Source organism: Pan paniscus, chromosome 12 (genome assembly GCF_029289425.2).
Source record: "Pan paniscus chromosome 12, NHGRI_mPanPan1-v2.0_pri, whole genome shotgun sequence".
Classification (NCBI taxonomy): Eukaryota; Metazoa; Chordata; class Mammalia; order Primates; family Hominidae; genus Pan; species Pan paniscus.
Window position 1 is genome coordinate 17,897,337 of NC_073261.2, and position 15,185 is coordinate 17,912,521.

The window sequence follows — 15,185 nt, forward strand, 5'->3', positions numbered from 1 at the left end:
TGTTTTATTTAAGGAAAAGTTAAGTTAGAAAAAAAAATTAAACAAAATTCAGAATATTTAATTTGTTAAAATCTTTGCTTACTTCAAGATCTAAAATACATATTGATTCAGGCGCATTTGTTTCAAGCCTTGAGGTTTCATGGGGCAAATGATGGAAAAGCTGTTTTAGCCATTTTCGGATTCCAGGTAAAGCAGGCAATGAATTCCACTGTAAGCCAAGCCAAGTAAGGTGCTGAAGACTACCATTATGTGCTTGAATAGCACCTGAAATAAAATTTAAAAATTGGCTTAAGGGTTTGAAATTTTTCTTTGTGCCATTAGTTTTGCCAACATAAACAATTCACATTATATATATATCTTAATTATATAACTGCTTTTCTATATCAAAGCTGGAGGGAATTCTATGTTAGGCAAAATCTCATGTTCTTATTAAATGCATTCTCACTTGATTATTTCTAGAAATTTTAATAAAAATAGTAGTGATGAAGAATGTTTAAGTCCATCTTAAAAAATGACACTGACTAGAACTCAATAAACCAAAATCAACTGACAAAAGCCAAATAAAGAACACCTAACCTAATAAGAAACCCCAAAACAATGGGTTTTCCTTTAAGTCATTAAAGCAATGGAACACCACTATATTAATCCATCGGTACAGTAAAGAAATCTGTTTTTCTACAAGAAAGTCAATATTGAAAAGGTTATGTGCAGTCAGGAGTTCGAGACCAGCCTGGCCAGCATGGTGAAACTCCGTCTCTACTAAAAATACAAAAAATTAGCCGAGCACGGTGTCACGTGCCTATAGTCCCAGCTACTTGGGAGGCTGAGGCAAGACAATTGCTTGAACCTGGCAGGCGGAAGTTGCAGTGAGCCGAGATTGCGCCACTGCACTCCAGCCTGGGTGACAGAGCGAGACTCTGTCTCAAAAAAAAGAAAAGAAAAGAAAAGGTTATGCACTTCTGGAAGCATGAAGAGGTATAATCTTTCTGTCATTTTGGCAATTTGCAAGACTTAAAGATGTTCATGTCCTTTGTCCCAGTAGTTCTGTTTTTAGGTATCTCTATGGAAATAACTTGCAATGAAGACACTTTTTGTTGAAGTTTTTATGAGAGTATGATTATTAACAGTGGAAAAGTTGAGAAAACTTGGATGCCCAATAACAGAAAGTAGCAAGAAAATTATGACTACTTCATAAAAAAGATTATATTGCCAATAAAAGTGATATTTATAGTTTTAATACAGAGACTATGGGAGAGAATTCATGAAGGAAGCAAGATAAATCATACATAAACAACCATTTAGATGAAAAATATGGCCAGATGTCGTGGCTCATGCCTATAATTCCAACACTTTTGTTTTTGAGACGAAGTCTCGTTCTGTCACCCAGGCTGTAGTGCAGCAGTGTGATCTTGGCTCACTGCAACCTCCACCTCCCGGGTTGGAGCGATTCTCCTGCCTCAGCCTCCTGAGTAGGGACTACAGGCACATGCCACCACCCCCGGATAATTTTTGTATTTTTAGTAGAGATGGGGTTTCACCATGTTGGCCAGGATGGTCTCGAACTCCTGATCTCAGGTGATCTGCCCGCCTCGGCCTCCCAAAGTGCTGGGATTACAGATATGAGCCACTGTGCCAGGCCTAATCCCAACACTTTGGGGGGCTTAGGCAGGAGGATCACTTGAGCCTAGGAGTTGGAGACTAGCCTGGGCAACAAAGGGAGACCCTGTCTCTACCAATTAAAAAAAAAAAATTATCTGGGCCGAGTGGCATGTGCCTATGGTACCAGCTACTCAGGAGGCTGAGGCAAGAGAATCCCTTGAGCCCAGAAGTTCAAGGCAGCAGTGACCTACGATCACGCCACTACACTCCAGCCCAGGTGACACAGTGAGACCCTGTCTCAAAATACAACAAGGCTGGTCGTGGTGGCTCACTCCTGTAATCCCAGCACTTTGGGAGGCCAAGGCAGGTGGATCACCTGAGGTCAGGAGTTTGAGACCAGCCTGACCAACATGATGAAACCCCGTCTCTACTAAAAATACAAAAAATTAGCCGGGCGTGGTGGGGGGCATTTGTAATCCCGCTACTTGGGAGACTGAGGCAGTAGAATTACTTGAACCCGGGAGGCAGAGGTTACAGTGAGCCGAGATCGCACCACCGCACTCCAGCATGGGCGACAAGAGCAAAACTTGGTCTCAAAAACAACAACAACAACAAAAAATACATGCCACCCCCACAGCACCACATTCAAACTCCCCCCAGCCCAACCCACACACAAAAGGAATACAGGAAAATATTGAGTCGTTATTTCTGGGTAATAAGATTATGGGCAATTTATAAGAATTAAGACAGAGACCATTTCCTCTGAAACATATAACTTACCAACATCGTATCTAGCCAAATCTTCAAGCTCTGGTTCTTGTACATCAATGTTTCCAATATCATCGCTACCAAGAAAAGATGTATCCTTAGGTGACTGACTAGAAAACAGAGCATCATATAACACAGACTGCCCGCTTTTGTTGGCAAAAGTTTCAACAATCTCTTTTAAAAAATCTTGCTTGCCACGACTTAAGTTTAGCAACATATGCCCTGAAAAAAAAAATTTAAGTTATTTCCATCACTTTAAAAATACAGATTGTATTTGCTCACGTTGTCTCATTTGTATACCCAAAGGGGAAATAACATGATTATTGCAGACCTAACCCTCCAACCCAAAAAATACAGCGGACAACAAAACGGGTGCTTATGTAGCAAATGAAAAGAGTACAGGTTTAATATTCTCAGTATCTACATAAGACAGCAGAAGGGGTAAAAAAGACAGGAATGTGTATGAAAAATGCCAAACATATTTGCATTTTAGATGAAAAGGTCTGGACTTAAGTGGCCATAGGAGAACCGGGACAAGCTCTTATTCTCTGATCTGATACACTGATTTCTGAACCTGGCTGATCAGAATCCTCCTTTAAACAGCTTTTAAGAATTATTTCCGGCTGGGCACGGTGGCTCATGCCTGTAATCCCAGCACTTTGGGAGGCCAAGCTGGGTGGATAATGAGGTCAGGAGATCAAGACCATCCTGGCTAACACAGTGAAACTCCATCTCTACTAAAAATACAAAAAAAAAAAAAAATTAGCCGGCCCTGGTGGCGGGCACCTGTAGTCCCAGCTACTGGGGAGGCTGAGGGAGGAGAATGGTGTGAACCCGGGAGGCGGAGCTTGCAGTGAGCCGAGATCACGCCACTGCACTCCAGCCTGGGTGACAGAGTAAGACTGTCTCAGGAAAAAAAAAAAAAGAATTATTTCCAGGCCTCGTTCCCAGAGATTTTTATTCCATAGGTTTACAGTAAGCAATCAAAAAATCATAGTCTCGGATAAAGTACTGATACATGCTATAACACAGACGAACCTTGAAAACCTTGCTAAATGAAAGAAGCCAGTCACAAAAGACCACATACTATATGATTCCATTTATGTGAAATGTTCAGAAGAGGCAAACCTACAGAGACAGATGAGCGGTTGCCAAGGCTGAGAGGTTTGGGTAAAATGGGGAGTAACTGCTAACAGGTAAGGAATCCCTCATGGAGTGATGAAAATCTTCTAAAACTGACTGTGGTGACAGTGGTAATACTCTACGAACACAGTAAAAGCCACTGAACTGTACACTTTAAATGGGTGAAGCGTATGGTACACGAATTATATTTCAATTGAACTTTTTTTAAAAACCCTCCTTCGAGTTAATTCTGCTGGGCTATTAGGTTTGGTTACCACTACACAGTTGTGTCTCAGCACACTTACAGAGGCACCCTTGGGATGCCCAGATCAAAGACATAAAAAAAAAATACAGGCAATTTTCATCCAACTGTGACACCATGCAAAGGCACTTATGAGAGCCCTGCAAGGGTAGAAGGAAAAGAGAAAAGGGAAAAAGTAGAAAGTCACTTTAAGGACTGAAAGCCTAACTCCCACAAAAAAAGTGGGCTATGGAATAAAAGAGCAATGTGAGCTTTGGCCAACAGCCTAACTATATACCAAAGCTTGTAATAACCTTGATTTAATATTACATCTTGCTCTTTACAAAATTCATCCAATTTTATATCAAAACTGCTCCTTATAGAAAGCATTATGTTTCTTCAGTTCACTGCTTGATTCAATGGCCATCTAACTACCTTAAAGTTTGTATCTTAGCAAAATCACAGGTAATACGCAACAGACCTTTAGCATTCATCCCAAGCCAAAAATGGGGGGAAAAAATCCACAAATTCCAAGAGCCTAATATAAGGTAAGTATATATCTTCTATCTTCCTCACTATGCTCTCAGCTCTTTAAGACAGATCCGTATCTTCTTCATCTTTATATCCCCACAGCAGTGTTTTTAGAATCAGCTGGTGTTAAATGGTTAGCAAATCAATAATTATACTTAGTTCAGGAAGTGACTAAATATTCAGGCTAGAGGCTCTAGCAGCCAGATGAAGAAAGAGTTAAGAAATCCTCTCCACATAGGAACAAACAATATCAAATATTCATTTTTTTAAAGAATGTGCTATTTCTTCACATCTCTTCCATACCTATTGCTCTTAACTGATATGGCAAAAAGAAATAATTTTGACAAATTATCTCCTGGACAGATGAAGATTTTATCATAAGATATGCCTTAACAGAAATTCCTTTTTCTTTTTAAATTAAATTAGTTTAATATTACTATTACCTGATTGGCTCAGTCGGTCACAGGCCATCATTTCCAGCAGATTTTGTCTAGCTTCACCTTTTATTAATTTAATCTTTGGTCTTGGAACCTAATAATTTTAGAATCAAAAATCTTAATTTGATGATACCCATACTTCTAATAGTAACATGGTCTTATCTATTACACTGTACTTTTTTTGATAATGAATAAACAGTTAACCATTAATTAAACTGAATTGGAAAAGACTGCAAAAACTGGGAACCAAGGAATTTATATAACCTATGAAAAATAGGCCAGGTACAGGCGTGGTGGCTCACACCTGTAATCCCAACACTCTGGGAGGCCAAGGTGGGCTGATCACTTGAGGTCTGGAGTTTGAGACAAGCCTGGCCAACATGGTGAAACCCAGTCTCTACTAAAAATAATAAAAAAAAAACAAAGAGCCAGGCGTGGTGGCACACACCTGTTAATTCCAGCTACACGGGAGGCTGAGGCACAAGGATAGCTTGAACCTGGGAGGCAGAGGTCGTAGCGCGCCGAGACTGTGCCATTGCACTCCAGCCTGGGTGAAAGAGCGAGACTCCATCGCAAAAAAAAAAAAAAAAAAAGAGGGGCCAGACATGTTGGCTCACACCTGTAATCCCAGCACTTTGGGAGGCCAAGGTGGGGGGATCACTTCAGCCCAGAGTTCAAGACCAGCCTGAACAACACGGTGAGACCCTATCTCTAAAAAAAGTTTTTTTTAATTAGCCAGGCGTGGTGGCACACACCTGTGGTCCCAGCTACTCAGGAGGCTGAGGCAGGAGGATCACTTAAATCCAGGAGGTCAAGGCTGCAGTGAGCCATGATCATGCCACTGTGCTCCAGCTTGGGTGACAGAGTGAGACCCTATCTCCAAAAAAAGAAAAAAAAAAAAGCATACACAGAGCAGCTCTGAGAAATTAGTTTCTACTAAAAGCACATTCATGTTACATTCAGAGAAATGGAAATTTTAATTACATTACTTTTCTACCCTGCATAAATAGGACAACAGCAGATGTTGTCCTATTTGAGTAGATATGACACCCTACTTTAAAAAGTACAGGTGAAATGACACTTGGAAATGCCACATTGTAGATAACACATTTTCAGAGTATGGATAATAGGGGATAGCACTAGAATAAATGGGACAACCAGGAAATTAAAGAGATCCTAATGCAATAACCTATGGGGGAAAAAAAAAGCATGATGAATAGAATGGCGAAGGGAAGACGTGACAGCTGCCTTCAAATATTAAAATTATTTTATAAAAGAAATCATCAAAAGAAGAAACAAGACCAACAGGTAGAAGGCTTGAAGAATATTTTTATTCTATATAAGGAAGTACCAAGAGCCAAACCACCTAAAGATGCACTGGGCTATCTTGAAAAGTAATGAATGTCCATCACTGAAAACGTCCAGTCATAGGCAATGCCCGCTTACTAGAAACATGCCAAAAGTAACTATATGGGTGACTAGAGCATCGGCTTTTAATTCTATCACCACTTTCTTAATTGGTGGTGGAAATGTAATTTGATACAACCTCTTTAGGGTTAGATATTTGGCAACAGCTCTAAAAATTATAAATGCACAGATATACTTTGATACTGCAATTCTTTCAGGAATTCATGGCACAAGTTAATCATTGCTAAATTACTTGAAGTAGCATTAAAAAAAAAAAAGTAAAAGCAAGCTAATGTCCTGGCTTTAGGACCCTGGTTTTAAAAACTCCAAAACTACAGTACATCCATACAATGGAATAATATGCAAGCATCCAAACTAATGAGAATGCCCTTTATATATACAGACATGGAAACATCTCCAAGATACAGTTAATGGAAATAAAGTAAATGCAATGTTCAAATGTTTTCCTCCTTCTTTTAAAGACAGGGGATATATGTGTGTTTACTTGGAGATGCATAAAACATTTCCTGAAGAACACACAAGAAAGTAATAACATTAGTTTCTTTGGGGGTGGAGAAAGTAAATAACTAGGGAACAGAAAGGAGTCTTCATAGCATATTCTTAAGAGCCGCCAGAATTTTAAACCATGTATATATAATTCTTTCCAAATATGCTCATTTTTCAAAATATATGATTTATGAACCTAAAAGCTTCTGATTTTGAATTTTAGAAATATTCGTATCGCCTATCCTTTTACTCACAAGTTTTCCAAACATCATGTCAGTTTGTCATCTATATGTTGAAAAGAGCACACAAAATAAGAAAGAAACAAAATGTTGACATCATTCTTTTTGTTTTGAAACTGACCTCAATTCATAAACCTGGCCTCCTTTACAAAATTATTCAACAGTTGAATCTGTGACCAGTTAATTAGTTGTGAATCCACTCAATCAAATCATCTCAATTCACTATTTCCTTTTTTTTTTTTTTTTTTTTTTTTGAGATGGAGTCTCGCTCTGTCGCCAGGCTGGAGTGCTGCAGTGGCACGATCTCGGCTCCTGGTTTCAAGCAATTCTCCTGTCTCGGCCTCTCAAGTAGCTGGGACTACAGGCACCCGCCACCGTGCGTGGCTAATTTTTGTATTTTTAGTAGAGATGGGGTTTGACCATGTTGGTCAGGATGGTCTCAAACTCCTGACCTCAAGTGATCTGCCCGCCTCAGCCTCCCAAAGTGCTAAGATTATAGGCGTGAGCCACCGTGCCTGGCTATTTCCTCATCTTAACTAAAAGGTTTCAAGATACTTTGTTAACTACCTAGCTGCAATGCAGATGCACTTACTAGAACCACAGTATTCCTCTGATTAAGAGTCTGAAAATCTTGCCATAAAAGTTAGCCAATTCTTACATACCCAAATGCCAGCACATAACCTACATTTTATGCTTATAATCATTTGATCATTAAGCTTTAAAATAAACTGATCAAATAAAATACAAGCATCTAAGATGTTTCTATTATATATGCATTCTACAGAAATATGTGGTAGTTAATAAAGACTGAGGTAGGTATCTCTGTGCTGAAGTGGGACAATGAAGAAACATTTAGAAAAGCAAGGCATCTGGCAATAGGTAAAGCACACCCACATTGAGGCACAATATTTTTTAAAAGCAGAGAAAGAATGTATTGCACATTTGCATATGCAAAAAATATTTCTGAACCCAAGAAACTCCTAACAGTAGCTGTCATCTAGGAAAGGAGACCTGAGTGAATGGATTAAGAGGGAAACTAACTTTTTATGATTAAAAGTTCACAGTCAGGTGTGGTGGCTCATACCTGTAATCCCAGCACTTTGGGAGGGCAAGGCAGAAGGATCACTTGAAGCCAGGAGTTCAAGACCAACCAGCCTGGGAAACATAGCAAGACCTTGTCTTTACAAAAAATTTAACAATGTAGCCAGGCATGGTGGCAGGCACCTGTAGTCCCAGCTACTGAGCTGAGGCTGAAGCAGGAGAGGATCACTTGAGCCCAGGAGTTCGAGGATGCAGTGAGCTATGATCATGCCACTGCACTCCAGCCAAAGCAAGAGTGAGACTCTGCCTCCCAAAACTACATATCAAAAAATTTTAGGCTGTGCGCAGTAGCTCACACCTATAATCCCAGCACTCTGGGAAGCTCGAGCCCAGTTCAATGTTACAGTGAGCTACGATTACGCAACTGCACTCCAGCCTGAGTGACACAGCAAGACTCTAATAGACACACAGACAGATAAATTTTAAAGTTTCCATTAAAAATAAGAACTATTGGCAGGGCGCAGTGGCTCACGCCTGTAATGCCAGCACTTTGGGAGGCCAAGGTGGGCGGATCATGAGGTCAGGAGATCGAGACCATCCTGGCTAACACGGTGAAACCCTATCTCTACTGAAAATACAAAAAAATTAGCCAGGCGTGGTGGTGGGTGCCTGTAGTCCCAGCTACTCGGGAGGCTGAGGCAGGAGAATGGCGTGAACCCAGGAGGCGGAGCTTGCAGTGAGCCGAGGTCGTGCCACTGTGCTCCAGCCTGGGCATCAGAGTGAGACTCCGTCTCAAAAAATAAAATAAAATAAATAAAAATAAGAACTATCAGTTACTTGAGAATTTCTATAAGAACCTTTTAATGTTTGTATTACCTAGTGAACCTCACTAAATCCATTAATTTTCACTAATCCATTCCTTATGAACACGCAAGTTTCTACTGAGCAAATATTAGCACTTAACATGTAAACTGTCTATCAACGGTGTTTTTAAAAGATTTACAGGCCGGGCTCGATGGCTCATGCCTGTAATCCCAGCACTTTGAGAGGCCGAGTCGGGTGGATCACGAGGTCAGAAGATCGAGACCATCCTGGCTAACATGGTGAAACCCCATCTCTATTAAAAAATACAAAAAATTAGCCAGGCATGGTGGTGTGTGCCTGTAATCCCAGATACGTGACAGGCTGAAGCAGGAGAATCACTTGAACCCAGGAGACACAGGTTGCAGTGAGCTGAGATTGCGCCACTGCACTCCAGCCTGGTGACAGAGCGAGACTCTGTCTCAAATAAAAATAAAAAGATTTATATTAGGCAGGGCATGCTGGCTCACTGCCTGTAATCCCAGCACTTTGAGAGGCCGAGACGCGCAGATCACCTGAGTTCAGGAGCTCAAGACCAGCCTGACCAACATGGAGAAACCCCGTCTCTACTAAAAATACAAAATTAGATGGGCGTGGTGGTGTGTGCCTGTAATCCCAGCTACTCGGGAGGCTGAAGCAGGACAATCGCTTGAACCTGGGAGGCGGAGATTGCAGTGAGCCAGATGGCGCCATTGCACTCCAGCCTGGGCAACAAGAGCAAAACTCCATCTCAAAAAGAAAAAAAGATTTATATTAGAAGGAGGGGCCTTCTCTAAAAGTAATGAATCCTTTTTTTTCCCTCCCCAAGCAAAAAATCCTTCTCTAAAATTAATCATTTTTCTAAGCCTGGTTTAATGCTTTTTTGGAAGACTGCTTATTTCTTTTCCTTTCAAAAGTTATGCAAGCTCATTAAAAAAAAAAAAAAAAAAAAAAAAAAGGCCAGGCATGGTGGCTCATGCCTGTAAATCCCAGGACTTTGGGAGGCCGAGGCAGGTGGATGACTAGGTCAGGAGATTGAGACCATCCTGGCTAACACGGTGAAACCCCGTCTTTACTAAAAGTACAAAAAAAAATTAGCCAGGCGTGGTGGCAGGTGCCTGTAGTCCCAGCTACTCAGGAGGCTGAGGCAGGAAAATGGTGTGAACTTGGGAGGTGGAGCTTGCAGCGAGCCGAGATCGTGCCACTGCACTCCAGCCTGGGCGACAGAGCAAGACTCCGTCTCAAAAAAAAAAAAAAAAAAAAAAAAAAAAGGCCAGGCGCGCCAGGCGCAGTGCCTCGTGCCTGTAATCCCAGCACTTTGGGAGACCAAGGCAGGTAGATCACGAGGTCAAGAGATTGCGACCATCCTGGCCAACATGGTGAAACCCCATCTCTATTAAAAATACAAAAAATTAGCTGGGCTTGGTAGCACGGGCCTGTAGTCCCAGCTACTCAGGAGGCTGAGGCAGGAGAATCACTTGAACCCAGGAGGTGGAGGCTGCAGTGAGCCGAGATCACGCCACTGCACTCCAGCCTGGCGACAGAGAGAGACTTGGTCTCAAAAAAAATAAAAAAATAAAAAATAAGAAAATGTTTTATGTTTTCAAAGATTAATAGATATACTGTTACATATACACAATACAGTCATAAATGTTATATACATGTGTTTCAATTAACATGTTAAATTGCAATCATATTCTTCTATCATAGGCTATAAAGCCATTGCCCTACGTCTACTTATTAGGATTTTGTCCAAGTAACACATCTTTTTGAATCAAGCTTTACCCATAATACGAGATTACATCTTTATCATGTTCCCAAAAATGGCAGAGTAAAAAGATCAAACTCTTCAAATTTGTCTACAAACAAATCATGGCAATGCAGGCTTTCGACAAGAGTGCATTCAACATCCCTGTTTCACCAGCCTCACCAGTATTGTGTATGCTTAGTTATTTTCCACTGTATCAAATTGACTATTTCATTTTAACTTTAATTCCACAGGTTTGTTCACATATTGTCATTACATACCAGAGCACACCTTCATTTAAAACACATCAAGACTCCGTGAAATGTCAATTGCTCCTACAAGTGGAAGACTTACCTGAAATCCTATGAGATAGCACAATGCAGCCAGCTCAGAAAGAGCTCGCCATTGAACATTATTACCATGCTGACCCATCTTCAAGAGCAGAGAACCTGCATGCATGTAGAAATGTCCTTTCATTTCTAAGAAAGTAGCTGACAGTTCATCATTTCCACCCAAAGAAGATTTCGCAGACTGAAGAGCACTATCAAAACTGTAATATGAAAATATCAAACAGATGATACACACTTACTGCACTGTGAATAATCATGGTTCATTTAATTCAAAACAAAATAAAAATTTTATTTCAAGCTTCATCTTCCACATTCAACTTCTAATAATTCTTATTCCCCATGTTATAAACTATTAATCATCTAATGCTTATTTTTATCCTGCCTACTTCCTATACTTCATGCTTAACCTCTCAAATGATGTCTTATTCCCAGTTATTTCCAGCCCTCCAATCACAGGATAAATATAAGATTAGTGATTATAGGTGCACATTTCAAAATAAACAAGGATAAAGTTGGGAGACTATTTTGTAGTTTCTTCCTGATCATATAATTTCATTATTTAATTAACAGTTGTAATTTCTCAAATTAGACATACCATTTCCAAGTTATAAGTAAATAACTGACAGGTATTTGAGTATCAATACAGTAATTGCTCTTTTTACTATATAGATCATTACAGCGTTAAATAAATTGTCTTTTTTTTTTTTTTTAGACGGAGTCTCTCACTATCACCTGGGCTGGAGTGCAATGGCACGATCTAAGCTCACTGCAACCTCCACCTCCCAGGTTCAAGTGATTCTCCTGACTCAGCCTCCTGAGTAGTTGGGATTACAGGCACCTGCCACCATGCCCCGCTAAACTTTTTTTATATTTTTAGTAGAGACAGGGTTTCACTATGTTGGCCAGGCTGGTCTCGAACTCCTGACCTCACGATCTGCCCGCCTCAGCTTACCAATGTGCTGGGATTACAGGCATGAGCCACTATGCCTGGCCTATTATTTGTAATCTATATTCTAAATTAGTTCTTCTAAATCCTAATGTTTCTCCAAATCCTCACTTTGGAAGAAAAGTAAAAGCAAAAAGCAAACACTTAAACGTGAAGCATGATTTTAAAGTGGCTTACAATAAAGCAACCAGAGCAAGTGAGGTCTAAAGATCTCTGAGGGTGCTCAAAAACCCCTTCAGGGGATCCATGAAGTTAAAATTACTTTTACAATAGTACCAAAAAAAAATTTATATATTACATACTCATTTTCTCATGTATGTAGAGCTGAGTTTTTTTGTTTTTGTTTTTGGAGACAGAATCTCACTCTGTCACAAGGCTGGAGTGCAGTGGCACAATCTTGGCTTACTGCAACCTCTGACTCCCAGGTTCAAGCGATTCTTCTGCCTCAGCCTCCCGAGCAGCTGGGACTATAGGCGCGTACCAACGTGCCCGGCTAGTTTTTTGTACTTTTAGTAGAGACAAGGTTTCACCATTGTTAGCTGGGATGGTCTCGATCTCCTGACTTTGTGATCCACCCGCCTCAGCCTCCCAAAGTGCTGGGATTACAGGCCTGAGCCACCGCGCCCCGCTGAGCTGAGTTTTCTAGAGGCTTCATGACGTAATAATTTTACAGACTGAAGGAGGAAGTAAATGAGAATCTAGCTATGTTCTATTAAGCCAGACATTAAAAAGATTTACAAAAATGCAAAAACAATGACACTTTTCTGACTACTTTTTTGCTGTTGGGAAATAATTATTTTTCATAAAAAATGCTATTATTGGCCCTGCATGGTGGCTCACACATGTAATTCCAGCACTTTGGGAGGCCGAGGCAGGTGGATCACCTGAGGTCAGGAGTTCAAGACCAGCCTAGCCAACATGGTGAAACCCCATCTCTACTAAAAATACAAAAAATTAGCCAGGCGTGGTGGTGGGCACCTGTAATTCCAGCTACTTGGGAGGCTGAGGCAGGAGAATCGCTTGAACCTGGGAAGCAGAGGTTTCAGTGATCCGAGATCACACTGTTGCACTCTAGCCTGGGCAACAAGAGCAAAACTCCGTCTCAAAAAAAAAAAAAAAAAAAAAAAGCTATTATTATTAACACACAATAGGGCTTATTACATTTTTAATGGATTACATTTTTTATTTGTTTTAATTTCTAATGTAATAAACACTGACAGAAATAACCCACATACAGCTGGGTGCAGTGGCTCAGACCTGCAATCCCAGCACTTTGGAAGGCCAAGGCAGGCGGATCACGAGGTCAAGAGATTGAGACCTTCCAGTACTTTGGGAGGCCAAGGTAGACGGATCAAGAGGTCAAGAGATCGAGACCAGCCGGGCGCGGTGGCTCATGCCTGTAATCCCAGCACTTTGGGAGGCTGAGGCGGGTGGATCACAAGGTCAGGATATCAAGACCATCCTGGCTAACACAGTGAAACCCCATCTCTACTAAAAATACAAAAAATTAGCTGGGTGTGGTGGCGGGCACCTGTAGGCCCAGCTACTCGGGAGGCTGAGGCAGGAGAATGGCGTGAACCCTGGAGACAGAGCTTGCAGTGAGCCGAGATGGCACCACTGCACTCCAGCCTGGGCAACAGAGCGAGACTCCGTCTCAAAAAAAAAAAGATCGACACCATCCTGGACAACATGATGAAACCCTGTTTCTACTAAAAATACAAAAATTAGCCAGGTGTGGGCTGGGCACGGTGGCTCACGCCTGTAATCCCAACACTTTGGGAGGCCGAGGACGGCAGATCACGAGGTCAGATCAAGACCATCCTGGGTAACACGGTGACACTCCGTCTCTACTAAAAATACAAAAAAATTAGCCGAGCGTCGTGGTGGGCGCCTGTAGTCCCAGCTACTCAGGAGGCTGAGGCAGAAGAATGGCGTGAACCTGGGAGGTTCACAAGGGGGATAACAAAGGGCCCATGAGGCCTGATTAACTGATCTGACAAACCATCTGTCACCCACAGCCCTAAGCCACACTGTGAAACTGCCTAGGGTGGCACCAGCTTTTTATCTTCCTCAGGGTCCTCCCCTCAGGCCCCCAAGTCACCCCCTCATGGTCCAGATTCTCCCCTGAGTGACTCCATCCCCATGGTCATCTCCCCTCCTGAGCCTCCCCCTCTGAGGGCCAAGGGCTGTCCTCAGGGCCCTCCTGGGGCTTCCTGGTGGGGAGCAACCTGAGGCAGGAGGATAAGCTCTTATTCAGAGCATTGAGAGGAAATTGTGAAGCTTGCAGTGAGCCAAGATTGTGCCACTGTACTCCAGGCTGGGTGACAGAGCGAGACTGTCTCAAAAAAAAAAAAAAAAAAAAAATTAGCCAGGTGTGGTGTCGGGCACCTGTAGTCCCACCTATTCAGGAGGCAGAGACAAGAGAATCACTTGAACCCAGGAGGCAGAGGTTGCAGTGAGCCGAGACTGCACCACTGCATGCCAACCTGGCGAGAGCAAGACTCAGTCTCAAAAAAAAAAAAAAAAAAAGAGAGATTGAGACCATCCTGAACCCTGTCTCTACAAAAATTAGCTGGGCGTGGTGGTGTGTGCCTGTGGTCCCAGCTACTCGGGAGGCTGAGGCAGGAGAATCGCCTGAACCCGGGAGGCAGAGGTTACAGTGAGCCAAGGTCGTGCCACTGCACTCCAGCCTGGTGACAGAGCAAGACTCCATCTCAAAAAAAAAAAAAAAGAAAGAAAGAAAGAAAAAAAGGAACCCACATACAAAGATCTTTGATGTCCTTAAGAAAAATGTAAAAGGAACTTATGACCAAAAAATTTGAGTATACAAAGAACACAAAATAAAACATCCTACATGTTTTCTAAAATAATCTTAAAGTTATGTTAGTTCTTTTAGATACTGCTCTTACCCTACCAATTTAGGACACTATGTACTTTTTCAAGAAAATTACCTACTCCCTGCACTCAGTGAAATGAACTTCTTTCCTTATACCAGATGGGGAAATAAATTAACTTCCAAACAAATGGACAGCCTAAACTAGCAATCAGTAAACTTTTTCTACAAAAAGGAGGAGAATACTAATCTGGCTTTACAGGCATACAATCTCTGCTGCAACCACTCAACTCCAACCCTGTAGTATGTAAGCAGCCACAGACAATACATAAACAGAGGCATGCTGTATTCCAATAAATATTAACAAAATTAGGCAGGGGCCATATTTGGCCCACAAGTTCTAATCAACCCCTGCTCTAAACTAACATCTTTATACAAATCCAAGTGATGTTTTTGTTCAATGGAATTTATTTTCAAAATGGAGACACTGGTTTTCAAAATCAAAATTTAGGAAAAAAGGTAAATAACATAGTTGAGTTATTTTGTTTCTTAGCTAAAACAGTATTTTCTGAAATAC

The 15,185-nt window shown here is 41.4% G+C and overlaps 1 protein-coding gene across 8 annotated transcripts in view; it reads right to left on the reverse strand.

The window, feature by feature from the left end:
• The window catches only part of LOC129397113 (ranBP2-like and GRIP domain-containing protein 4), a 65,171-nt gene that overhangs the window by 34,524 nt on the left and 15,462 nt on the right, over positions 1–15,185 (reverse strand). For 6 of the 8 annotated variants that reach the window (XM_055107439.2, XM_055107440.2, XM_063594695.1 and 3 more), the window contains 4 exons: positions 10,834–11,029; positions 4,705–4,792; positions 2,380–2,589; positions 83–264 (listed from right to left, as the gene is read on the reverse strand). In XM_055107439.2, coding sequence (XP_054963414.1) covers positions 83–264; positions 2,380–2,589; positions 4,705–4,792; positions 10,834–11,029 — 676 coding nt within the window. Of the gene's footprint in view, positions 1–82; positions 265–2,379; positions 2,590–4,704; positions 4,793–5,453; positions 5,589–10,833; positions 11,030–15,185 lie in introns of those variants that run through there. The other 2 variants (XM_055107444.2, XM_063594696.1) reach the window with 2 other exon arrangements.